The sequence below is a fragment of the Salmo salar genome, chromosome 04 (genome assembly GCF_965601325.2).
Source record: "Salmo salar chromosome 04, fSalSal1, whole genome shotgun sequence".
NCBI lineage: Eukaryota > Metazoa > Chordata > Actinopteri > Salmoniformes > Salmonidae > Salmo > Salmo salar.
Window position 1 is genome coordinate 74,918,842 of NC_138294.1, and position 22,810 is coordinate 74,941,651.

Sequence of the window (22,810 nt, forward strand, 5' to 3'; positions counted from 1 at the left end):
GGCATCTTTCTAGAGCTCCGACTTTCCGACCTGGAGATCACTGACATCATGATTTGACCTTGTTTTAAAAAAAAAAAATATTTCCCAGTTGTCTTGAAAGCACCATTAGTAACAATAGTTTAGATTTTCTCTTGTCAGACCAATAAATAAAAGTGTCAGGACATGGCCACACCCCCTAAAGTAATTATTCACAAAAGTAGTGTGCTGGGCCTTTATTAGTCCTGTATTAGCAGACCGATATAGCTGTCTGTAGGGCAGACAAAAAAACAACAACAAAAAAACACCCCCAAACATCTTCCCGTGGCTATGCATCAGGATTAAGCTGTCCCAGTTTATATGATGTCCCACTCTTGCTAAATTCACGCTATAGCGACCTTAAATCAACTCCTAGTAACCTTGTAAAGTGGTTTGGCTATCTTGGCAAAATACCTACTGTTGAGCCAGTAGCAAGGGGGCTCAATCGGTCCCTGAAGTTGCTACCAGACATTGTTCACAAAATATTTAGTAAAATATCCTTTCTTTTTGGTTTATGATGGGGTTAGGTTAGTTGAACTAAGCACCGCAGTCATGGTTTTATATTCAATCAATGAGTAGGCCTATATTATTTAATATCAGAGTGGGTAATTATACAACACATTTTTATGCTCTTAAAAGTTTATTTGACTACCGTTAGCCAGTAATGATTTATTTAAGTTTCAATAATATTATCAGGACTTTTATTTTGACGTTCAGAAGAACATTTCGGACCGGAAGTCCTCCAACCAACACGGATACGGAAGCGGAATGTGCGGGTTTATAGCGTGTTGGTTGATGTTTAGGGTCTATTCAGACGTGCGATTGATAACTCATAGGTGTACCTAATTTTAATTTCATGTTGGTGAAACACGTTCACCTAGCTAGTATGCAAAACCCCGACAATGTATTATGTGAGTAACTAGGCAATCTGGCTAAATTAAACAACAAAAGGACAGCTTAGCTAACATTAGCTAAACATATGTTGTTATCGTACTGCTACAGACAGTGATTTTCAAAGAATCAATCCCAAGCCCTTTAGGTACTTATGGAGATCTGATTTGGTATAGTTATGGCAACAATTCCACCTGGCATATTAGAGCAAGATGAAATTAGTTAGCTAGCTCCCACATTACATCGATCCAATCCACACAGAAGCAATGCTAGGCGTAACTGTAGGGTTTGCTTTGGGGCAGAAATTATTATCGAAGCTAATTATCAGACTAGCATAAATTGCACACAGAGTGCAATTTACATGCCTTGTTTGATTTTCAGACCAGATCAACTCCTGTGGTCCTGACAGCGATGGTGCAGCCCAGGGCGTACTGACGAAAGAATCTTTGACACTAGTGGACTGTTGCAAAATCCAAAGGGGGTGCATTGAGGCTCTGCATGCCCTTAACATGGGGACTGCGAGGCCGGAAGACTGCCCCCAAACAGAATCAACAAACATCACTGTCAAACAGGTGGAAACTATTGAACCAGTGCATGATGAATTTATCGTCATATTTCCACGTAAGTGCCAGTTTTGAGAAAAACACTGCTGTATATTTTTCAACTCTTAGTTACTTTGTCCAGTCAGTTGATATGTTGTTCCATTTCTACTAGCTGTAGCTGTTGATGTGGAGGTTGGAGACACAGCCACTTTTGGTATGTTACTACTGAGTGTTTCGTCATCTATTGTTGTGCCACACCAAGGCTGTGTTTATTCCAGAAACCAATAGTTGGACAACTTTGTGTATAGCTGTAGCCTACATGTTTTCTCTAGTGTCAGTCAGAGCATGTTTGATTGTGTCTAAACAGTAGCGCAAATGATCAGTGGGTGCCAGGCTCCATTTTTGCATGAGGATGGTTACACTTTGTCCAGTTTATTTGAACACAACCTTGTACTTCTTACACAGGAGAACACCTATCCAATATTTACATGGGGGATTATGCCTCAGCGTCAATTGACTTCATACAAGAGATTTCTGAAGAGGTTTCTGAAGCAACAAAGTTAATATCTGATTTTGGAAAGTATTCTGTTCAGTCAAATGACTTGGAACCACAACAGGAAGAACAGACTGGAGAGGGCACTTACTCAGACGGAAAGATTTCTTCTCAGGCACGGGGAAATTGTGGACGAGGGAGAGGTTGTCCAAATGAGCCTCCTGGCACTGGACGAGGAAGAGGTCGTCCAAATGGGCCTCCCGGCCCTCATCCGTGCATGAACTGTCCAATGACTTTCACTCAGTTGGCACACTTGAGGGCCCACGAGAGAACACACACTGGGGAGAGGCCTTATGACTGCTCTGAGTGTGGGAAGCGGTTCACTCAGATAGCTCACCTAAAAGTACACCAGAGAATCCATACCGGTGAGAAGCCGTACAGCTGCTCCACGTGTGGCAAAAGGTTTGCTCAATTGGCATCCTTGCAAGTTCACCAAAGGCGGCACACCGGAGAGAAACCTTTCCAGTGCAATCAATGTGACGCCAGTTTCTCTCAGTTAGCAAACTTACTAGCTCATAAGGCAAAACATATTGGCGGAGTGCCTTACCCGTGCTCTGACTGTGGGAAGGTTTTCTCTACTGCAGGGAGTCTGAAGGTGCACCAGAGAGTACACACTGGTGACAAACCTTTCCAGTGTGGTGTCTGTTGTAAATGTTTTACTCAATTAGGAAACCTGAAAGCTCACATAAAAAGACATGAAAGAAAGGGGGAGACTTTGGCTCAGTCTGACTGAGAAAGGAGGAGTAGAAATCCTGAAAATACACCAGTAGAAAATACTGGACAGATACTTAAAAGCTTGTGTGGACAGAGGAATGAATTAGGACCCCTAAATTATGTCAATACAAAACCATAAGGGTTCCCTTTAAATACTTGTGCATCGCTTCTGCATTTATTTGTAGATCATTTTGGATTGCAACTGTCACACAACTGATTAAGCCATCTTGTATCAGCAAATCGCTGCATTATCAAATCTGCATTCTCTGAATGTAATACAAATAGATTTTTAAATAAATTCCACTTCAAATACCAGTATTCAAATATTTATTGGAGGCAAGATTGGACAGATCTTGGGAGAACCAGAACATGGCATAGTCCGTTATTGGAAAGATTAGAAAAGACATTAAGAAAAAGGTTTGCAGTTTATTTTAGCAGCAGTGGAGCTCAAGGTGATGTTGTTGGAGTGATGTTGGATGGCCACCAGGGGGCTCTTGTCGCTCTGGTCAAAGGGAATCCCAAGGCCCCAGAGCAGTGACACCACATTGTCTTAAGTTAGATATGGCTCCTGGAGACACTTGTCACATTAGAATAACACCATCTGACAGAAGACAATGTGTTAAAGGGTTGTAATTAATTTTCTGCACTTAAATATTCATGCCTCAATTTAGACACCTCAAAGTCAACTCTGGACCTCAAAGCCAGTACTCCCCCCCCACCCCCATCCCATCCCATTGTTCCCGTCTAATCAGGGACTGATTTAGACCTGGGACACCAGGTGTGTGCTTTTAAGTATCAGGTAGAACAGAAAACCAGCAGGCTCCGGCCCTCGTAGGGTAAGAGTTGAATACCCCTGCTATAGACTAAACACTGAGTGTAGAAAACAGAGGAACACCTTCCTAATATTGAGTTGCACCCCGTTTTGCCCTCAGAACAGCCTCAATTTGTCGGGGCACAGACTACAAGGTTACGAAAGCGTTCCACAGGGATACTGGCCAATGTTGTGTCAAGTTGGCTGGATGTCCTTTGGATGGTGGACCATTCTTGATACACACAGGAAACTGTTGAGTGTGAAAAACCAAGCAGCGTTGCAGTTCTTGACACTCAAATTGGTGCCACTACCAAGGCACTTAAATCTTTTGTCTTGCCCATTCACCCTCTGAATGGCACACAAACCATGTCGCAAGGCTTAAAAATCCTTCTTTAACCTGCCTCATCCCCGTCATCTATGCTGATTTGAAGTGGTTTTAACAGGTGACATCAATAAATAAAGGATTATAGCATTCACCTGTGTCAAACTCTTCAACGGAGGGCCGACTGTCTCTTTTTTTTTCCCGCCACCCTTTTACTTGATTGATTGAAGTAAGGTCACTGATTAGTAAGGAACTCCCCTCACCTGGTTGTCTATGTTTTAATTCAAAGGAAAAAACAAAAACTAGCAGACACTAGGCCCTCCATGGAATGCGTTTGACACCCCTTGTCTAGGTCAAGGAAAGAGCAGGTGTTCCTAATGTTTTGTACACTCAGTGTAGATTAGATGTTTCATATTTTAGTTTTAACTCTAAACTGGCACACCTGATTCAATTAATCAACTAATCATCAAGACTTTGAGTAATTGCATCAGGTGTGCCAGTTTAGGGTTAAAAACAAAATGTTAAACACTTTTGCCCCAGCTAACACACCTGACTCCAATAATCAACTAATCATGCTCTTTAGTTTAGAATGTAATTAGTTTAATCAAATGTGTTTGCTCGGGATTTGGATAAAGTGACACCATTCCGGTCCACGAGGACTGGAATTGCCCATCCCTGGATTAGACAATATATTCAATGATATAGAGCAGTAGCTCTTCGGCTGCATTAGATTCACAACTCAGTGTCCATGCTAGCTGGACTAACAACAAATGTAGAATTACTGATGCTAGCATTGGATGTGCTCGTGGTAGCAGAACAACTTGTGTCATCGACAGGTGTAGTGCTGCTGGTAGAAGCAGACATTTAGAAACAAACATGCCAATTTGAAAAATAAGCCAGAAGTTTTTTTGAGGGAGAATTAAGACCGACTTTCGAGTAGCAGCATTACTACCAGTAGAGCTGGTATGTGTCTTTATGGACGCGGGTCTTTTTTAACCGTTTATCAATTTTCGAGTAAACGGAATGAGCAGCAGCTACGTTTGGCTACATACGGACCATTAGTGGAATTCCCACGAGAGAGTAATGGTTAATGTGATTGGATGTCAATTATTTGACTAGGCTACCTGTATTTGACATTGTGTTATTTCGCTTAACACTAGATGGTTTAATTGTATTTTTAGCAGTGAAACGAGGCTACTCAGGCGAGGGGGGAAAAAAACTCACCCAAATGTATAGCTCCGTTGGAAAATATAAATGGACTGTTTGAAAATGTGAAGATTTTTTAAATTGTGAATCACATTTGTTTTTGGCGAACCCCCGGCGGCATTGCGCGTACACCAGATGGGCAACTTTGATGGGGGTCACAAAAAATCTGAACTCATAAGGGGCCAGTGGCTCGCCTGACTGCCGGCTACTGCCGTCTGCCGGCCCTAGCCTTTTGTGAGGAAAAATATTTTACCCCCATTGACCGTGGGAGATACTTTTTCAGAGTTAATTTCCTGCAATTGTACACATTCTGCTATGGGGTGTATAGATTTAGCAATTTTCTAAATAAAAAAATCTATGATATTTGAGTGAGCGTGACTAACAAAATCAATAGGACCACTTCGGTAGATAATTTGGCCATGATTACTACAAATTTAGATTGCTGGCTGGACTAATTTACCGATCAGATTTTTTTCCCCCCTGACACGGGCTAATTGAGTGACTGTCAGTGATTGGCATAACAAGAGAGAAACTGCTGATGCATAACCACATTTCAAAATTGCACCTTGTGTATCTATTCATTCTACTACGCGGACTACCAGTTGCCCATCCCTGGCCTAGTACAACTGTTGTCAGAATTATGCTTACATTTCGGTTTTGAGATGGTTTGTTTTTTACGATGTTTGAGATGCTTTGTTTATTCAAAGTTAATAGGAGCTCACAATAATTTCATTTTTTCCCCTCCACTTTTCTTGATCTGGTTAAACTGCTTTAGATCTTGATTTTGCTTTATTCATTTAAAGTGTATTGTTTTTAATGTGCAATCATGTCATACTTTACACCAAACAAAGCTGTTTGGTTTGTCTTTTGTGCGTTGTGGACTGCTGGTGACTAATTCATAGTGGTTATGTGTCACAGGTAACCCATGGGTCATAGGGGTTGGGGATGGCTTGGCAATTTACTTTACAATGTGGTCATCACAGGAATGCAAAAAGGAATGATGTTGCGTGATGGTTTTAATTTTTTTCTTCATCCATTTTGGTTCACCAGCTAGTACTCCTCATTGTTATTTTGTTGTTGTCCTCGTGGGTACCGTAAATCCCCAAAAGTCCCTGAAAGGATAGTAAAAACAAGGGGCATTTTCCCTTGTGGGGACATTTCCCACATCCCCACGAGGACAAAGGCTATTTTAAACTTAGGTTTACAGTTAGTGTTATGGGGTTAGGGAAAAATTGGATTTTGAATGGAAATCAATTTTAGGTCCCCACAAGGACAGTAAAACATGCTGTTTTTGTGTGTTTCTTTTGAAGTTACCTCCCCAAACATTCTGCTGCATCCTGTGTAAACTGTTTTTGTTTACAGTTAATCTCTACAGAATCCAGCCTAGGCTATCATTAACTGAACAATAAAACTATTATTGGAAAGAGGAAGCACACACAGCCAATATGAATTTGTTCGGGTTTCTAAACCGTTTTTTGTTCCTTTTTACCAAATTATGAAACTTTTTGAAGTCACAAACCTTGCTGACGTTCAGCGTTGCAAAAGTCCCGGTGAAACCCAACATTTGTGTGGCAGCAAGGTTGCTGTGAAAAACACTGAGGAAAATAAAAGTAAAGTATGTGCTACTATGACCCTCTGATTCATTCATCCTTGTTATATCTTCCTCTGCATTGGGCTCAATGATCTGAATTGGATTCCCCCCTAGCCTCTCCTATGGCGAAGTCAGCTATGATCTATGGATGATGTATTAACTGTTATTTTTTGATTGAATGTCATTTTAACATTGATCAGAAGCACATATTTATTTAGCTCCAAGAGTCAGTCACCCCTTTGTATACACTTACCATGTTTCTATATCATGAAAATCATTGTTAGTGTTAAATGTATGTACATTACCCCAATAAGTGAGGCATATAACTTAATTTCTACTGAGTAGATCTATAACAGCAACAATACCTTCAGAGATCTGATCTGTTTATTTCTTTGAATCCACATTTGTTATCTCTGTGAGATAAATCAATAAAAAGCTGTTGTGAAATGCACTGTATTCTTGACTATAACAGCTTTATAACTTAAATAAAATATATTTGAGATGGCCTTGAATGAACTCTGAAATCTAACGAATGACACAGAGAAAAAAAATACTGAAATTATGAATTGACCCAATGAACTCAGGATCTATGCAATCAAAGTTATTACCGTTTCTCAGTAAAATACCAGAGTGATAGCTACGTGAGGTATCTGTTGAGGGATGACCTCCTACAGGGGGTGGTAGCTTTCTGAGCTCACTCTGTTGCTATAAAGCCATCTTCCCTTTTCACCCAGCACTCTTGATTATCACTCTTCTGCATCTCACAATGGAGGAAATCTATGTCAGGCATGTGGAGTTGCTGGGCTTTGAGAAACGCTTCTTCCCCAGCCAGCACTATGTGAGTTTGAGACTACCATTGTTGACCAAAATACACAATGGTTCAGTGGAGGTTCATGCAGTACTTGTGGTTGTTTCCCAGACACAGATTAAGCCTGGTCATAGACTAAAAAAGCATGCTCAATGGAGATTCTCAAAAGAGAAATGCTTAAAAATATGTAATGACCAGGTATATTTGTTAACATCAAATTGCTCTGATGACATTTTTCATTCAGCAAAAGCCATTTCTGATGAGCATTTGATTGGAGTTCTTCACTTATGTTTTTGTCTACTTTCTGAAGGTCTACATGCTGATGGTGAAATGGAATGACCTCTCTGAGAAGTTGATCTATAGAGGGTATCCGGAGATCTACACCTTTCATGTGAGTAGCTGACTCACACAACTTAATAACCAGAAAGCAAAAAGTAGGAAAGATGGACAGCTGTGTAAATGCTTTTGAATGACTGCCTTCCTACTACCCCCACTGATCTGCAGTCAGTTGATAATGCGTCTTGGTTATAGAAATCCCTGAAGGAGATGTTCCCCATTGAGGCAGGTGACATCGATAAGAAAGACAGGATCATCCCTGCACTACCAGGTGAGGACATGTATCTGCTCTACGGCTTACCCCTCCACCATGATAGCTGATGTGTGGTTAGCGCTCTGGCAGTGTTTGCCTGCAACACATAGGTGGTGGATGAGGTGAGTTTCCACCTTACTATGTCAAGTGCTTTGAGCACCTAGGTGGAAAATCATGGATAAAGAAAGTATTGATGTCTCGGCAATTTACTATAGAAATGATGTTGTAATTCTAGTGTCCTTTGAGTGATTCCTCATGAAACCCAGACAAAAGAAATCATGATTTTCACAATGTAATCCATAGAAGAGGGATTTGGAGAAAGGATTGTTGACATGTTTTTGACATTTGTATCTAAAAGCATAATTGAGAAATAGTCAACGTTGGCATATTTATGACATTATTGGCCTTACCCAGGCCTCATTTAAGATTCCCTAGTGTTTCATAAATCGGTGCTACAAGACAAACATTGGTGTCATATGAAGTTTTACTGCTTGCTCTGTGATATAAGTAGTATTTCAATTTCAATAAAAAAAAATATAAATATTAACAATTCTGGGGGAAATGATTTTTCAATATATTGTTGAAAATTATACTATGCCAATTTCTCCAGAAAGAAATGGGCCATAACTTTAAAACTAGCAGAGATCCCACTCTGGAACTTTGATATGCCCGTATGTTCAACAATATATTGACAAATTAGCCAAATCAAAAATGGTATATTTTCAATATTCATGTTTTATATTTTAATATTCATACATTTATTTAAAAATACAAAAACTTACTGTAATCAAAATACTACTCATGTTACAGAGCAAGCGTGGTAAAGCTTCATATGACACCCATTTTTGTTTTGTAGCATTATGGAGTCTTAAAGGAGGCCTGGGTAAGGCCAAAATGTCATAAATATGCCAACTTTGATTCAAGTTTATTAATTATTTCTCAGTTATGCTTTTAGAACCTAATGTCAAATATATGTCAACAATCATTCCTCCAAAAGGACTATTCTATGGGTTACATTTTGTGAAGATGCCCAAAATCATGGTCCTTTTTTATCTGGGTTTTATGAGGAATCACTCCTTTGCCTTTTTGCTTCATTTGAAAACATTAAAAAGTATACAGGTAAGTGATGAATGCACTTGGGTGAATAGACAAAAAATAGGTAGTGTGTGTGTGTTTTTTCTCAGTCAATGCTTTGCATAAGGAAACACCTGCTGCTGCAATCCAGATGTGACAAATGTACTTCTCGTTTTTTAAACAATGATAATCAGTAAACCATAACTAATTCTAAATTAAATCATGGTTCTGGGTCGGATCTGATAGTGCGAGTCGGCTTGGTTGGTTTTGGTCTCTACCTCCCTGCTCCAAATGTCACTCGCTCATAGTACGGCCCCTCCCCCGCCTGCTAGAGCTGCACCTCTCTCCATCCTCTCGTGCTTTATCAGCTCCAGTTAATAAAAGAGCTTAAGTGAATTTTCTGCTGCTTCCCACATTCGGATCAGACTGGGTCTAGACCTTACCAGGTCAATACAGAATGGGTCTCGTTGTCCGTTTGGAACGGGTCTGAATTTACATTTTTTATTTATGCGTGTAGGATCTGGGTGGGAAAGCCACAGGTCCATTTTGGAACAGGTCCAACTTTTTGGACCGTGAAGACCTCTACTTTACACTTAAAAACTGATGGGTAGTGATTCTGTATGTTTAACACAGGCATATTACATATTTTACACTTTGGATTTTTATCAAAGATTTTGTACTTTCAGTTCTCCCTAAAGGCAGCATGTTTTTAATCCAAAGGCTGTGACCACTTGTGATCCAATCCATATTATTTAGCACAAAAACAAAACTAACGAACACAAGGACTTTCCCTCAACAGGGCTCAAGTGGTTATTAAGGTTGTGTTGATGCAACATGGGAAAGCAGAAGTTGCAGACAAACCTGATAAATTGCAGACAAACCACATGAGATTTGTTTGCAACTTCTGCTTCCCCATGTTGCATCAACACAACGTTAAACTTGAGCCCTGTCCTCAAAGTCCTTATGTTAGTTTTGTTTTTGTGCTAAATAATGTTTTTCACAGATAAACATGTAACATCTACATCCACCACTGTAGTATTCAATTTTGAATATTCCATTTGAAGGAATTGGGGTTCTCTGTTTTCTCCCTTTCCTTTGGTCCCTCATTCCCTTTGGTCCCTCCTTTCCTCAGCGCCAAAGTGGTTGGACAACCAAAAGAGCACAGAGACCAGGCAGAGCACTCTGGCTGAATATTGCAGTTCTCTCATCAACCTGCCCCCCAAGATCTCCCGCAGCCAGCTGGTACGCAGCCTCTTCAAGGTCCGACCAGAGGACGAGAACCCACCCGCTCAACACCCGTCAGTACAACTACAAGCAGCCTCACTACTGATCTGTAAACACTGTAGCTACGTTCTGATTCTCTACCCTTCTCCGTACATTTACATTTTAGTCGACACTCTTATTCAGAGCGAATTACAGTAGTGCATACATTTTAATACTTTTTTTGTACTGGTCCCCCATGGGAATCAAACCCACAAACCTGGCACTGCAAGCGCCATGCTCTAACAACTGAGCTACACGAGAAATATGTACTCGTACACTCGCCATTATGGATTTTAAAATAATTGACTGGTATGAGGAATATGGTGGCAACTCCCTCCAGCCATGTATGCACCAATCCATTGCTTCTAAATGCATGCGGGGGAGTGAACCAGAGGAGGCTGGTGGACGGAGCTATATGAGCATGGGCTAATTGTAATAGCTGGAATGGAATAAATGGAATAGTATCAAACACATTTACAACGAGCCGGTCCTCCTATAGCTCCTCCCACTAGCGTTCCATTGAATTAAACATTGTACACTGTTCTGTCATACTGAACACACCCCTGGAGAAGGGTAAGGAATTGGAACGCAGCCTGTTTCATTCCAGGAAGATGTTCCAGGAAGATGTTCCCTTCCGTCTTCTCTCGTTCACCCCCTTCCCAGATCTGATAGGACTGGATGGGTGAAAAGCAATATGGCGGAAACTCAGTGGAGTTGTTGCTTACGCCTACCCAGTTGTATCAGATCCATGAATGGAAATGAACTAGGGAAGTGGACAGCTTCCTGGAATGAAACTCAGCCTGTATTACTTTTTACTTCTGGATTGATAAGTGAGTTCTCAATGTTTCCCATGTAGATTAAAAAGAAATGAGACCTTTGTGGTGTCCAATGACAAAACGAGAGACAACACTTCTGGTAAGAGCCTGTCTCTTGTCTTTACCCTTTTTATTAACCCACTAATAGACACACTTTTCTAGCCGAACTTGAGGGAATATGGGCTCTAGTGTGCTATAGTCCTGCTATAAAGAAATCTACCATAAAGATTTAAGAGTGTAATTTTTGTCGTCTGTTCAGAAATCTCTGGCCCCATCATATTGGAAAGCTACAGGGTGATTGCTGACTACAGCCAGACCTCCAAGTATGAGGTCACCCTGCATATTGGAGACTTGGTGGAGATTGTGGAGAAAAGCCCGAATGGTGAGTGTCATAAGACATAAGATCACTGACCCAAAGAATGATCCCAGTCAGAGAGCAAAGCCATCTGAAAATTGAGTTGTTGTAATATCAGGCTGTTGTATTCAGTGTACACTAGATGACAGCACCAAGCATGAACCATGAACATTTTGCATGAAATGATAGGCACAAAAGTGTGCTTGTGACAATGTGCACTGAATGCAACATACATGGTGATCCCTAAGGTGTCCCTGATTAACCGATTGCTGCTCCTGGGTGATGTTCAGTAGGCACAAAACAGAAGACAACAGACTGAAACAGGGAGAGAGTACCTGGACCTACCCCCAAAAACGTTTAACATTGCATGCCCTACTGAACATGACCTTAGTGTTCACTTGACCTTTGACCCCTTTACCATGGCAGGTTGGTGGTTCTGCCAGTGTGATACCAAGCGGGGCTGGGTGCCCGCCTCTTACCTAGAGCCCCTGGATGGACCAGAGGAGTCGGAAGAAGCCGATCCCAACTACGCAGGCAAGTCTCCCCACTTGTCAGGACTCCAGCTAAAATAAGAGCCAGGAGGATAATGGTGTCACTATCTACTAATGATGGGGGGATCGATAGTTACATATCGGGATATTATTTTTGACGATACATCGTATCGTTTTGACAATATTGCAATATTATTTTTGCGCTAGTTGGCTGTACCTGCACCAAAACTCATTTTTCTTTCATAGCCTGTTCTCCATTTTCTTTTTAAATAGTGGGCCAATATATTTTCAGCACTTTTATTTCCATGATTGATCAAAACGTATTTTCTCATGGCTCTCTCTTGTCCCTCTGCAGCAGACATATGGTGACAATATGTTTGGAACATCGAATCACAATGAAATCACACTATTGAATCACAATACATATAGAATTGTGAGAATCTCAATACATATTGTATCTGCACCTAAGTATCGTAGTAATAGCTTATCATGAGGTCCCTGGCAATTACCAGCCTTACTATCTACATTTTAGTCATTTACATTTTTATCTAATATCTGTTGATTTGTGACACTGTTTTCAGTGAGGTCTCAGGAGATTTGTTAAGTTTTGTGTTGGCAGTGTACATACTACAATATCAACCTAATCCGAAACAAACTTTAAGAAGTTAGGGAAGTCTTTCCTCTAGGTGGTAGACAAGCGTTGACTTCGAGCTCATAATTCCAATGTGTGTTTGTCCGCACAGGAGAACTCTACATCACCACCAAAGCCTACAAGGCAGCACAAGATGATGAGCTGACTCTTGAGACGGGGGAAACTATCGAGGTCATTCACAAGCTCCTGGATGGATGGTGGGTGGTCAGGTATGTAGGCTGATTCTGTACTCTTCTACTCTTCCCTCTCTCTATTCGTCTCTATGAAAGTCAGTCCACAGTCAGGCAGCTGTTTGGATCAGTAGTAACTTACATATTTTCTACTGTTGTATCATGTAGCCACAAACACAGTGTTTCTAAGTGCTTGTTGGGTGCATATTGTCTTGGATAGGAAAGGAGAGGAGACGGGACACTTCCCCTCAATGTTTCTCTACAGAACTGGAGAGAAGAAGGAGATGGCGTCGGAAGAGCATGTGATGAGAAGACAGACACCCCCACCCAGACGGTAGGACTACAAACTTCAGGAAATGACTTCCTCTATGGATAAAGAAAGTTATGAGAGCATAAAAACTCAGACAAAGACGAGTACCTAGTCTTTCCTCTATTGATACTTCTCTTTTTAACGTTTTCTTTTAACTTCTCATTTCCTCTTTACACATTTCCTTTTGGCTTTCAGTTCAACAATCCGCAATGCACAAAGTATTCACAGCAAAGGGCGCCAGCGCATCAGCCAGGACACGTACCGCAGGAACAGTCGCCGCTTCCTGCAGCAGAAGGGCAGCCGGCCCAATCAGCCCAGGAAGACGTCCAAGGCCTCCACACAGTCCCCGCTGCAGGACTGGAATAACAGAGGTATACCTAGGGTTGCAAAGGGAGGGTATATTACTGAAAACTTTCCAAGTTTACCAGTAAACTACTAGAATTTTGGTATCAGTTCAAGGATTTTATGTCATCTATAACAAGACATCTAGTGGCCCTTTTGGGTACTTCAGATTATCACAGGTGTCTAATAATCTCTGTCCCTCTGTGTGCCTTTATCGCATGTAAAATATATGAAATAATTGAATAAGATTTAAAAATAGAATGACAAAGTTGTTAAACATTATCCTAAATAAAAAAACATCAACATAGTCAATAGCAATGGTGTTTAATATGAGGGTTTCATCATGAAACACTAAACAAAAATATAAACGCAACATGTTAAGTGTTGGTCCAGTGTTTCATGAGCTAAAATAAAACATCCCAGAAGTGTTGCATATGCACAAAAAGCTTATTTCTCTCAAATTGTGTGCATAAATGTGTTGACATCCCTGTTAGTGAGCGCACATATCCTTTGCCAAGATAATCCATTCACCTGACAGGTGTGGCATATCAAGTAGCAGATTGAAGAGCTTGATCATTACACAGGTGCACCTTGTGCTGGGGACAAAAGGCCACTCTAACATGTGCAGTTGCCACACAACACAATGCCACAGATGTCTCAAGTTCTGAGGGAGCGTGCAATTGGCATGCTGACTGCAGGAATGTCCACCAGACCTGTTGCCAGATAATTTAATGTTAATTTCTCTACCATAAGCCGCCTCAAACGTTGTTTTAGAGAATTTAGCAGTACGTCCAACCGGCCTCACAACCGCAGACCACGTGTATGGCGTTGTGTTTTGGCGAGCGGTTTGCTGATGTCAACATTGTGAACAGAGAACCCCACCGCCACTATGGGGCAATGGTATGGGCAGGCATAAGCTACGGACAATGAACACAATTGCATTTTATCGATGGCAATTTGAATGCACAGAGATACCGTGACGAGATCCTGAGGCTCATTGTCGTGCCATTTATCCGCCGCCATCACCTCAAGTTTCAGTATTATAATGCATGGCCCTATGACGCAAGGATCTGTACACAATTCCTGGAAGCTGAAAATGTCCCAGTTCTTCCATAGCCTGCATATTCAAGACATGTCACCCATTGAGCATGTGTGGGATGCTCTGGATCGACATATACGGCAGAGTGTTCCAGTTCCCGCCAATATCTAGCCACCATTCACAGCCATTGAAGAAGAGTGGGACAATATTCCACAGGCCACAATCAACAGCCTGATCAACTCTATGCGAAGGAGATATTACACTGCATGAGGCAAATGGTCGTCACACCAGATACTGACTGATTTTCTGATCAACTCCCCTACTTTTTTTTTTAAGATATCTGTCACTAACAAATGCATATCTGTGTTACTAGTCATGTGAAATCCATAGATTAGGGCCTAATTAATGTATTTCAGTTGACTGATTTACTTATAGGAACTGTAACTATGTAAAATCTTTTAAATTGTTGTGTTTATATTTTTGTTCACTATTTTACTATGTCAATATGTATAATGAACAAAAATATAAATGCAACATGCAACAATTCCAACGATTTTACTGATTTATTTCATTTAAGGAAATCAGTCACTTGAAATAAATTAGGCCCTAATCTATGGATTTCACATGACTGGGCAGGGGCGCAGCCATCTATGGGCCTAAGAGGGCAAAGGCCCACCCACTGGGGAGCCAGGCCCAGCCAGTCAGAATTAATTTTTCCCCCACAAAAGGGCTTTATCATTTTCATCAGCTGTCCAGGTGGCGGGTGTCAGACGATCCCACAGGTGAAGAAGCCAGATGTGGAGGTCGTGGGCTGGCATGATTACACGTGGTCTGCTGTTGTGAGGCCGGTTGGCTGTACTGCTGAATTCTCTTAAACAAAGTTGGAGGTGGATTATGGTAGAGAAGTGAACATTAAATACTCTAGCAACAACTCTGGTGGATGTTCCTGCAGTCAGCATGCCAACTGCACACGCCCTTAACTTGAGAAATCCGTGGCATTGTGTTGTATGGCAAAACTGTACATGTAGAGTGGCCTTTTATTGTCCCCAGGACAAGGTGCACCTGTGTGATGATCATGCTGTTTAATCAGCTTCTTGATATGCCACACCTGTCAGGTGGATGGATTATATTGGCAAAGGACAAATGCTCACTAACAGGGATGTAAACAAATTTGAGAGAAATACGCTTTTTGTGCATATGGAACATTTCTGGGATCTTTTTTTTTTCAGCTCTTGAAACATGGGACCTACACTTTACATGTTGCGCTCATATTTTTGTTCAGTATGTTTGTTGTCAATATATACAGGCAAGCTCCGCTCTAGTCACTCCTTTACAGCTCAGCTATAAGGAACTTTGTGACAACTGCTGATGTAAAAAGGGCTTTATAAAACACATTGGATTGAGCTCAATCTAATAATCCCAAGTGTTTGAAAGATAGATACTACCCCGCCGGAGACCCTGCTTCAAACAGTACCGGCAATGGCTTGCTCCCAGAGATGTACACTGAGTATACCAAACATTAGGAACACCTTCCTAATACTGAGTTGCACCCCTCCCCCACCCTTTTGCCTTCAAAACAGCCTCAATTCGTTGAGGCATGGACTCTACAGGGTGCCGAAAGCATTCCACAGGAATGCTGGCCATGTTGACTCCAATGCTTCCCACAGTTATGTCAAGCTGGCTGGATGTCCTTTGGGTGGTGGACCATTCTTGATACACACGGGAAACTGTTGAGTGTGAAAAACCCAGCAGTGTTGCAGTTCTTGATACAAGAACCTGGCACCTACTACCATACCCCGTTCAAAGGCACTAAAATCTTTTCTTTCCCATTCACCCTCTGAATGGCACACATACACAATCCATGTCTTAGTTATCTCAAGGCTTAAAAATCATCCTTTACCCTGTCTCCTTCCCTTCATCTACACTGATTGAAGTGGATTTAACATGTGACATCAATAAGGGATCATAGCTTTCAACTGAAATTACCTGGTCAGTCTATGTCATGGAAAGAGCAGGTGTTCTTATTGTTTTGTATACTCTGTGTGTATTGCAGTCTCCATAAAAGTAGCAATGCGTATGCCCCGACCACCTGAGGATTTAGCTTTTCCTGTGTTTGAGGGGTACAAATTCTACTCACTTAAATATCACTGGATTGATTGCTTTCATTTTACTCTTGCGACTATTTCCTACTCTTGCGTGCCATTTGCTTTTTTCCCACTAGCATTATGACCGCAGAAATGTTTGTAATGACCTGTCACACACTCCGGTTATGGCTGAAATGCATCTAAGGGGACACTACTCATCCACGGTTTTCTATCCTCATTGAAAACCGTTTTACTTTACCTGAATTCAAGAAATAACGACACAGTTGATTTTTGGGGGTGATGTTATAACCGGATTATAGCTCCCATCCAAATGACATCATAGTAACCAGTCAACTCCATTACACTCAAAGTTACTTAAACATCAGCCAGTGAATGCTAGCCATCGTTAGCTATCAGTCTATCTTAATGAGTGTTAGCATGCTAACAGCATACCCTGCTCACAATAATTATTATTTCTAAGGGGTATACAGTGGGTTAACAATATCAGTCAAATAATGTTGTATTGGGCATTTCAAACAACATTCCCAGCTAATGAGAAAACAGTCATGGTATTTACTTTAAGAGAATTAACGAGATTGAACAAATGAAGTTGGACTAATTTGAATGGCCGCCAACAGCAGATATTTACATCCGTACTCCAGTGGACCCCATGTGAACGCCACGCTGTGTATCCCTATAAGAACTCCAACTCTTAGTCGGGTACTTAACGTACCGTCTCGATACTTATATTACAAAAAATAGACGAAAGATAACTTTATTTTGGTGAGTGTTCATTTTTTGTGCAGTTGAAATGTTAACAAATTAGATGTGCTGAAATGAAAGCCACTTCCGTAAAATTGAACACTCAGATTATAGTGATATTATCTCTGACCCCGCAAACACTGTAAAGGATGTATAGATAGGTACAGTATAACCTAGAGCAAGTTTGTTGAGTTTAAATTGGGTGTATCCTTCTCTTTAAACAATTGTTGAATTATGCAAGCGAAAGTGACAACAGTAATGAATAATTAATGAGGCTGTCCAGACTAGCCATACTCTACAGGTAGATCACGGTCCACATCCGGATCCATTAAGGGGTCAATGCAGACCGCGGGTCCTGAATAATTTTCTAGAAATAAAAAAACTTTTTGTTTTGGGGAACTCAGTCGGGCATTCAACTTACTACCGTTGAGAGTTGTAATAGTAGAATGCACAAGGTGCAATTTCAAAATGTGGTAGTGAGTGCAAGGGCAGTTTTCCTCTTATGTCATTCGCTGACAGACATAGAGCTATTTATTACCTGTCAGAAATTTCCAGTTGATCAACTACTAGCCCATGTTAGCTAGATAGGTAAATTGAGCTAACCAGATATCTATATCTTGTATATATCTTGGCCAGATGCCCAAGAGCCCCCATTGATTTTGTTGAGTCACTCCGGTATCTCATGAACACACATTGTGAACAGTTTGGGGTTGCGAGGTGGGAGTGTATTACTACTACGCCGATAAATTACAATATCCATTTGGATCTTTGCCACCTAGGAAATTGGTGTGATGGGACCTTCTCAAATAAACACAGCAAAAAAATAAACGGCCCTTTTTCAGGACACTGTCTATCAAAGATAATTCGTAAAAATCCAAATAACTTCACAGATCTTCATTGTAAAGGGTTTAAATACTGTTTTCCATGCTTGTTCAATGAACCATAAACAATTAATGAACATTCACCTGTGGAATGGTCGTTAACACACTAACAGTTTACAGAAGGTAGACAATTAAGGTCCGTTATGAACATTTAGGACACTAAAGAGGCCTTTCTACTGACTCTGAAAAACATGAAAAGAAAGATGCCCAGGGTCCCTTGCTCATCTACGTGAACGTGCCTTAGGCATGCTGCAAGGAGGCATGAGGACTGCCAGGGCAATAAATTGCAATGTCCGTACTGTGAGACGCCTAAGACGGCACTACAGGGAGACAGGAGTGACAGCTGATCGTCCTCGCCGTGGCAGATCACAAGTAACAACACCTGCACAGGATCAGTACATCCGAACATCACACCTGCGGGACAGGAACAGGATGGCAACAACAACTGCCCAAGTTACACCAGGAACGCATAATCCCTCCATCAGTGCTCAGACTGTCCACAATAGGCTGAGAGAGGCTGGACTGAGGGCTTGTCGGCCTGTTGTAAGGCAGGTCCTCACCAGACATTACCGGCAACAGCGTTGGGCACAAACTATGGGCACAAACCCACTGTTGCTGAACCAGACAGGACAGGTAAAAAGTGCTCTTCACTGACGAGTCGCGGTTTTGTCTCACCAGGGGTGATGGTCGGATTTGCGTTTATCGTCAAAGGAATGAGCGTTACACCGAGGCCTGTACTCTGGAGCAGGATCGATTTGGAGGTGGAGGATCCATCATGGTCTGGGGCGGTGTGTCACAGCATCATCGGACTGAGCTTGTTGTCATTGCAGGCAATCTCAACGCTGTGCGTTACAGGGAAGACATCCTCCCTCATGTGGTACCCTTCCTGCAGGCTCATCCTGACATGACCCTCCAGCATGACAATGCCACCAGCCATACTGCTCGTTCTGTGCATGATTTCCTGCAAGACAGGAATGTCAGTGTTCTGCCAAGGCCAGCGAAGAGCCCGGATCTCAATCCCATTGGAAGGTGAGGGCTAGGGCCATTCCCCCCAGAAATGTCCGGAAACATGCAGGTGCCTTGGTGGAAGAGTGGAGTAACATCTCACAGCAAGAACTGGCAAATCTGGTGCAGTCCATGAGGAGATGCACTGCAGTACTTAATGCAGCTGGTGGTCACTCCAGATACTGACTGTTACTTTTGATTTTGACCCCCCCTTTGTTCAGGGACACATTATTAAATTTCTATTAGTCACATGTCTGTGGAACTTGTTCAGTTTATGTCTGTTGTTTAATCTTGTTTTGTTCATACAAATATTTACACATGTTAAGTTTGCTGAAAATAAACGCAGTTGACAGAGAGAGGACATTTCTTTATTTGCTGAGTTTAGTACCCCTGGTCTAAAGAATGCAGTTTTATAATTAAAGGTAGCCTAGACAGAGGAATGTGGGTGGTTACAGCCCTGTTCCACCTCTTTATGTTAATTTGTCATGTGACCAAACAGTATATTCAAATGAGGCACAACTTTTTTTAAATTAATTTCAGAATATTTAAAACTACCTCATACTAAGAAAATGTATATGTGGGTGCATTATAAGAAAAAGTGAAATGTTACAATGAATTGAATACTGGAATTCCCACATGCCTGAACTTCATTAATTATTTGTCTCTCCCAGTACAATGTCTTGTGTGCTATAATTCAGTCAATATCTGATGGATTAAAACAATTCTAAAAGTTTGGAGTCTCTTCATCCAATGTCCAACTGTTAGATTAATCAGAATTGTATTTTTAACATTTTAATCATTTAGATGACCGTTGCTAATAAAAGGCCTTCATAATTCCCTAACCTCTATAGATTGACTTTCATTAATTTAGGCCTGGTTTATTGTATTGTTTTTCAGACAACATCCCAAAGACAGCGGGCTCTAGTCCAGGGGGTGAGCTGAAAGGGGCTCCCATCATCCCCCCTAGGCCCAGTCCTGAACTCATCATGGAGCGCTGTACAGAGAACACCCGCAAGAAAGTCAGTGTCCGCAAATCAAGCTAAGCTTTTAACCTCTATGGGCTAGGTGGGACGCTTGCGTCCCACCTACTCAACAGCCAGTGTAATCCCGTGGCGCGTTATTCAAATACCTTAGAAATGCAAAACCTTCCATTTTTCAAAAATATGAATATTTTACACCATTTTAAAGATAAGACTCTCGTTAATCTAACCTCACTGTCCGATTTCAAAAAGGCTTTACAATGAAAGCAAAACATTAGATTATGTCAGCAGAGTACCCAGCCAGAAATAATCAGACACCCATTTTTCAAGCTAGCATATGTCACATAAACCCAAACCACAGCTAAATGTAGCACTAACCTTTGATGATCTTCATCAGATGACAACCCTAGGACATTATGTTATACAATACATGCATGTTTTGTTCAATCAAGTTCATATTTATATCAAAAACCAGCTTTTTACATTAGCATGTGACTAGCATGTGACTAGCATTCCCACCGAACACTGCCGGTGAATTTACTAAATTACTCACGATAAACGTTCACAAAAAGCATAACAATTATTTTAAGAATTATAGATACAGAACTCCTCTATGCACTCGATATGTCCGATTTTAAAATAGCTTTTCGGTGAAAGCACATTTTGCAATATTCTCAGTAGATAGCCCGGCATCACAGGGCTAGCTATTTAGACACCCAGCAAGTTTAGCACTCATCAAAGTCAGATTTACTATAAGAAAAATGTTATTACCTTTGCTGTCTTCGTCAGAATGCACTCCCAGGACTTCTACTTCAATAACAAATGTTGGTTTGGTTCAAAATAATCCATCGTTATATCCAAACAGCGGCGTTTTGTTCGTGCGTTCAAGACACTATCCGAAAGGGTAAATAAGCGTGGCGAGCATGGCGCAATTCGTGACAAAAAAATTCTAAATATTCCATTACCGTACTTCGAAGCATGTCAACCGCTGTTTAAAATCAATTTTTATGCCATTTTTCTCATAAAAAAGCGATAATATTCCGACCGGGAATCTGCGTTTAGGTAAACAGACAAAAGAAAAGAAAGCATTCGGTCGACTCGGGCACGCGCCTAAGCCCATAGTACTCTGAGCGGCCACTTGCCAAAAGCGATAAAGTGTTTCAGCCAGAGCCTGCCTCGATATCGTTCAGCTTTTTCCCGGGCTCTGAGAGCCTATGGGAGCCGTAGGAAGTGTCACGTTATTGCAAAGATCCTCAGTCTTCAATAAAAATAGCCAAGATGAAACACTACTTCTCAGACAGGCCACTTCCTGCATGAAATCTTTTCATGTTTTGGCCTGCCATATGAGTTCTGTTATACTCAGACACCATTCAAACAGTTTTAGAAACTTTAGGGTGTTTTCTATCCAAAGCCAATAATTATATGCATATTCTAGTTACTGGGCAGGAGTAGTAACCAGATTAAATCGGGTACGTTTTTTATCCGGCTGTGTCAATACTGCCCCCTAGCCCTAACAGGTTAACTGTGTGGATCTGGACTCATGTCAGCAATGCAATCAGAGATGGGTTATTAATGTGTGCATTACAAGCTAAACAGCCGATAAAGGCAACCATGTGTGCCATAGAGGGCATTTTACATTTTGTTCTGAATGTTACCACTTAGCACTAGCTAACTGCTTATGGAGAAAGTAAAACAATAGTGAAAAGTGAATGTATGTACAAAAGCAAAGGTGTATTTGTTTTTCTAGGGTCATTTTTCTTGTTACTTTTACGTATGCAATGTTTTTAATGTTTTTTGATAAAGTGTGTGGTTGTTAAATGTGTTTGACGCAGTATGCGGTTTTTGGAACATAAGAATAGTTATTTATTTGTTGAATTTAACCATTTGTAACCTACAAAATAAATAATATATTCAGAAAATGTTCTGCAGAGTGCATTTTTATCTTCTCTGCTTATGCTCTGTGTGTGTGTGTGTGTGTGTGTGTGTGTTTGATTGATTCCAGCCTGGTCGCTCCGACTAGATGTAGCATAGTACACATTTTTTGGGGTACCTCATATTCATGACGTTACAAATGGTATTGTTACTTAAGACAGAATGTTAGTTAAGACGGAAACTGAAGTAGGGAGGTGGGTCCAGGTGGATGGGTGTTCGAATCACGCTGGGGCTAACTTCAGCGAACCACAACTATAACATCTGCAACTATACTGAACAAAAATATAAACACAACCTGTAGTGTTGGTACCATGTTTCATGAGCTGAAATAAAAGATCACAAATGTTCCATACGCACAAAAAGCATATCTCATATTATGTGCACAAATTTGTTTACTTCCCTGTTAGTGAGTATTTGTCCTTTGCCAAGATAATCCATCCACCTGACAGGTTTGGCATGTCAAGAAGCTGATTAAACAGCATGATCATTACACAGGTGCATCTTTGTACTGGGGACAATAAAAGGACAATCTAAAGTGTGCAGTTTTGTCACACAATGCCACAGATGTCTCCATTTTTGGGGGTGGGATATCCAATTACGATCTTGTCTCATT

General features: G+C 41.1%; 2 protein-coding genes across 3 annotated transcripts; both read left to right on the forward strand.

The window, feature by feature from the left end:
• Positions 1-754: 754 nt before the first annotated feature.
• On the forward strand, positions 755-7,150 carry LOC123723715 (uncharacterized). Of its 2 annotated transcripts, none has more exons than XM_082974719.1 (4): positions 755-1,054; positions 1,288-1,527; positions 1,621-1,662; positions 1,914-7,150. In XM_082974719.1, the coding sequence occupies exons 2-4, from the start codon at positions 1,416-1,418 to the stop codon at positions 2,732-2,734; spliced, it is 975 nt and encodes a 324-aa protein (XP_082830845.1). In that variant the 5' UTR covers positions 755-1,054; positions 1,288-1,415; the 3' UTR covers positions 2,735-7,150. The 2 variants fall into 2 exon arrangements, with proteins under 2 accessions (XP_082830845.1, XP_014053130.1); XM_014197655.3 differs by having other exon boundaries at positions 755-926.
• Positions 7,151-7,397: 247 nt separating this feature from the next.
• Positions 7,398-22,184, forward strand: ncf1 (neutrophil cytosolic factor 1). The gene is given in 11 exon segments (NM_001165350.1): positions 7,398-7,483; positions 7,764-7,844; positions 7,985-8,060; positions 10,249-10,414; positions 11,236-11,294; positions 11,454-11,576; positions 11,976-12,083; positions 12,784-12,901; positions 13,083-13,196; positions 13,368-13,543; positions 20,183-22,184. Coding segments are annotated over 11 exon segments (1,239 nt in total). The 5' UTR covers positions 7,398-7,411; the 3' UTR covers positions 20,329-22,184.
• Positions 22,185-22,810: the final 626 nt, after the last annotated feature.

What these genes read in the sequence shown, in the direction of transcription:
- LOC123723715 (XM_014197655.3), top strand. Translation starts at nt 872, where the DNA reads ATGTTGGTGAAACACGTTCACCTAGCTAGTATGCAAAACCCCGACAAT. An exon ending in AAACCCCGACAATGTATTAT is followed by an intron (nt 927 to 1,287) that starts GTGAGTAACTAG and finishes TTTGATTTTCAG; the next exon opens with ACCAGATCAACTCCTGTGGT. An exon ending in ATTTATCGTCATATTTCCAC is followed by an intron (nt 1,528 to 1,620) that starts GTAAGTGCCAGT and finishes CATTTCTACTAG; the next exon opens with CTGTAGCTGTTGATGTGGAG.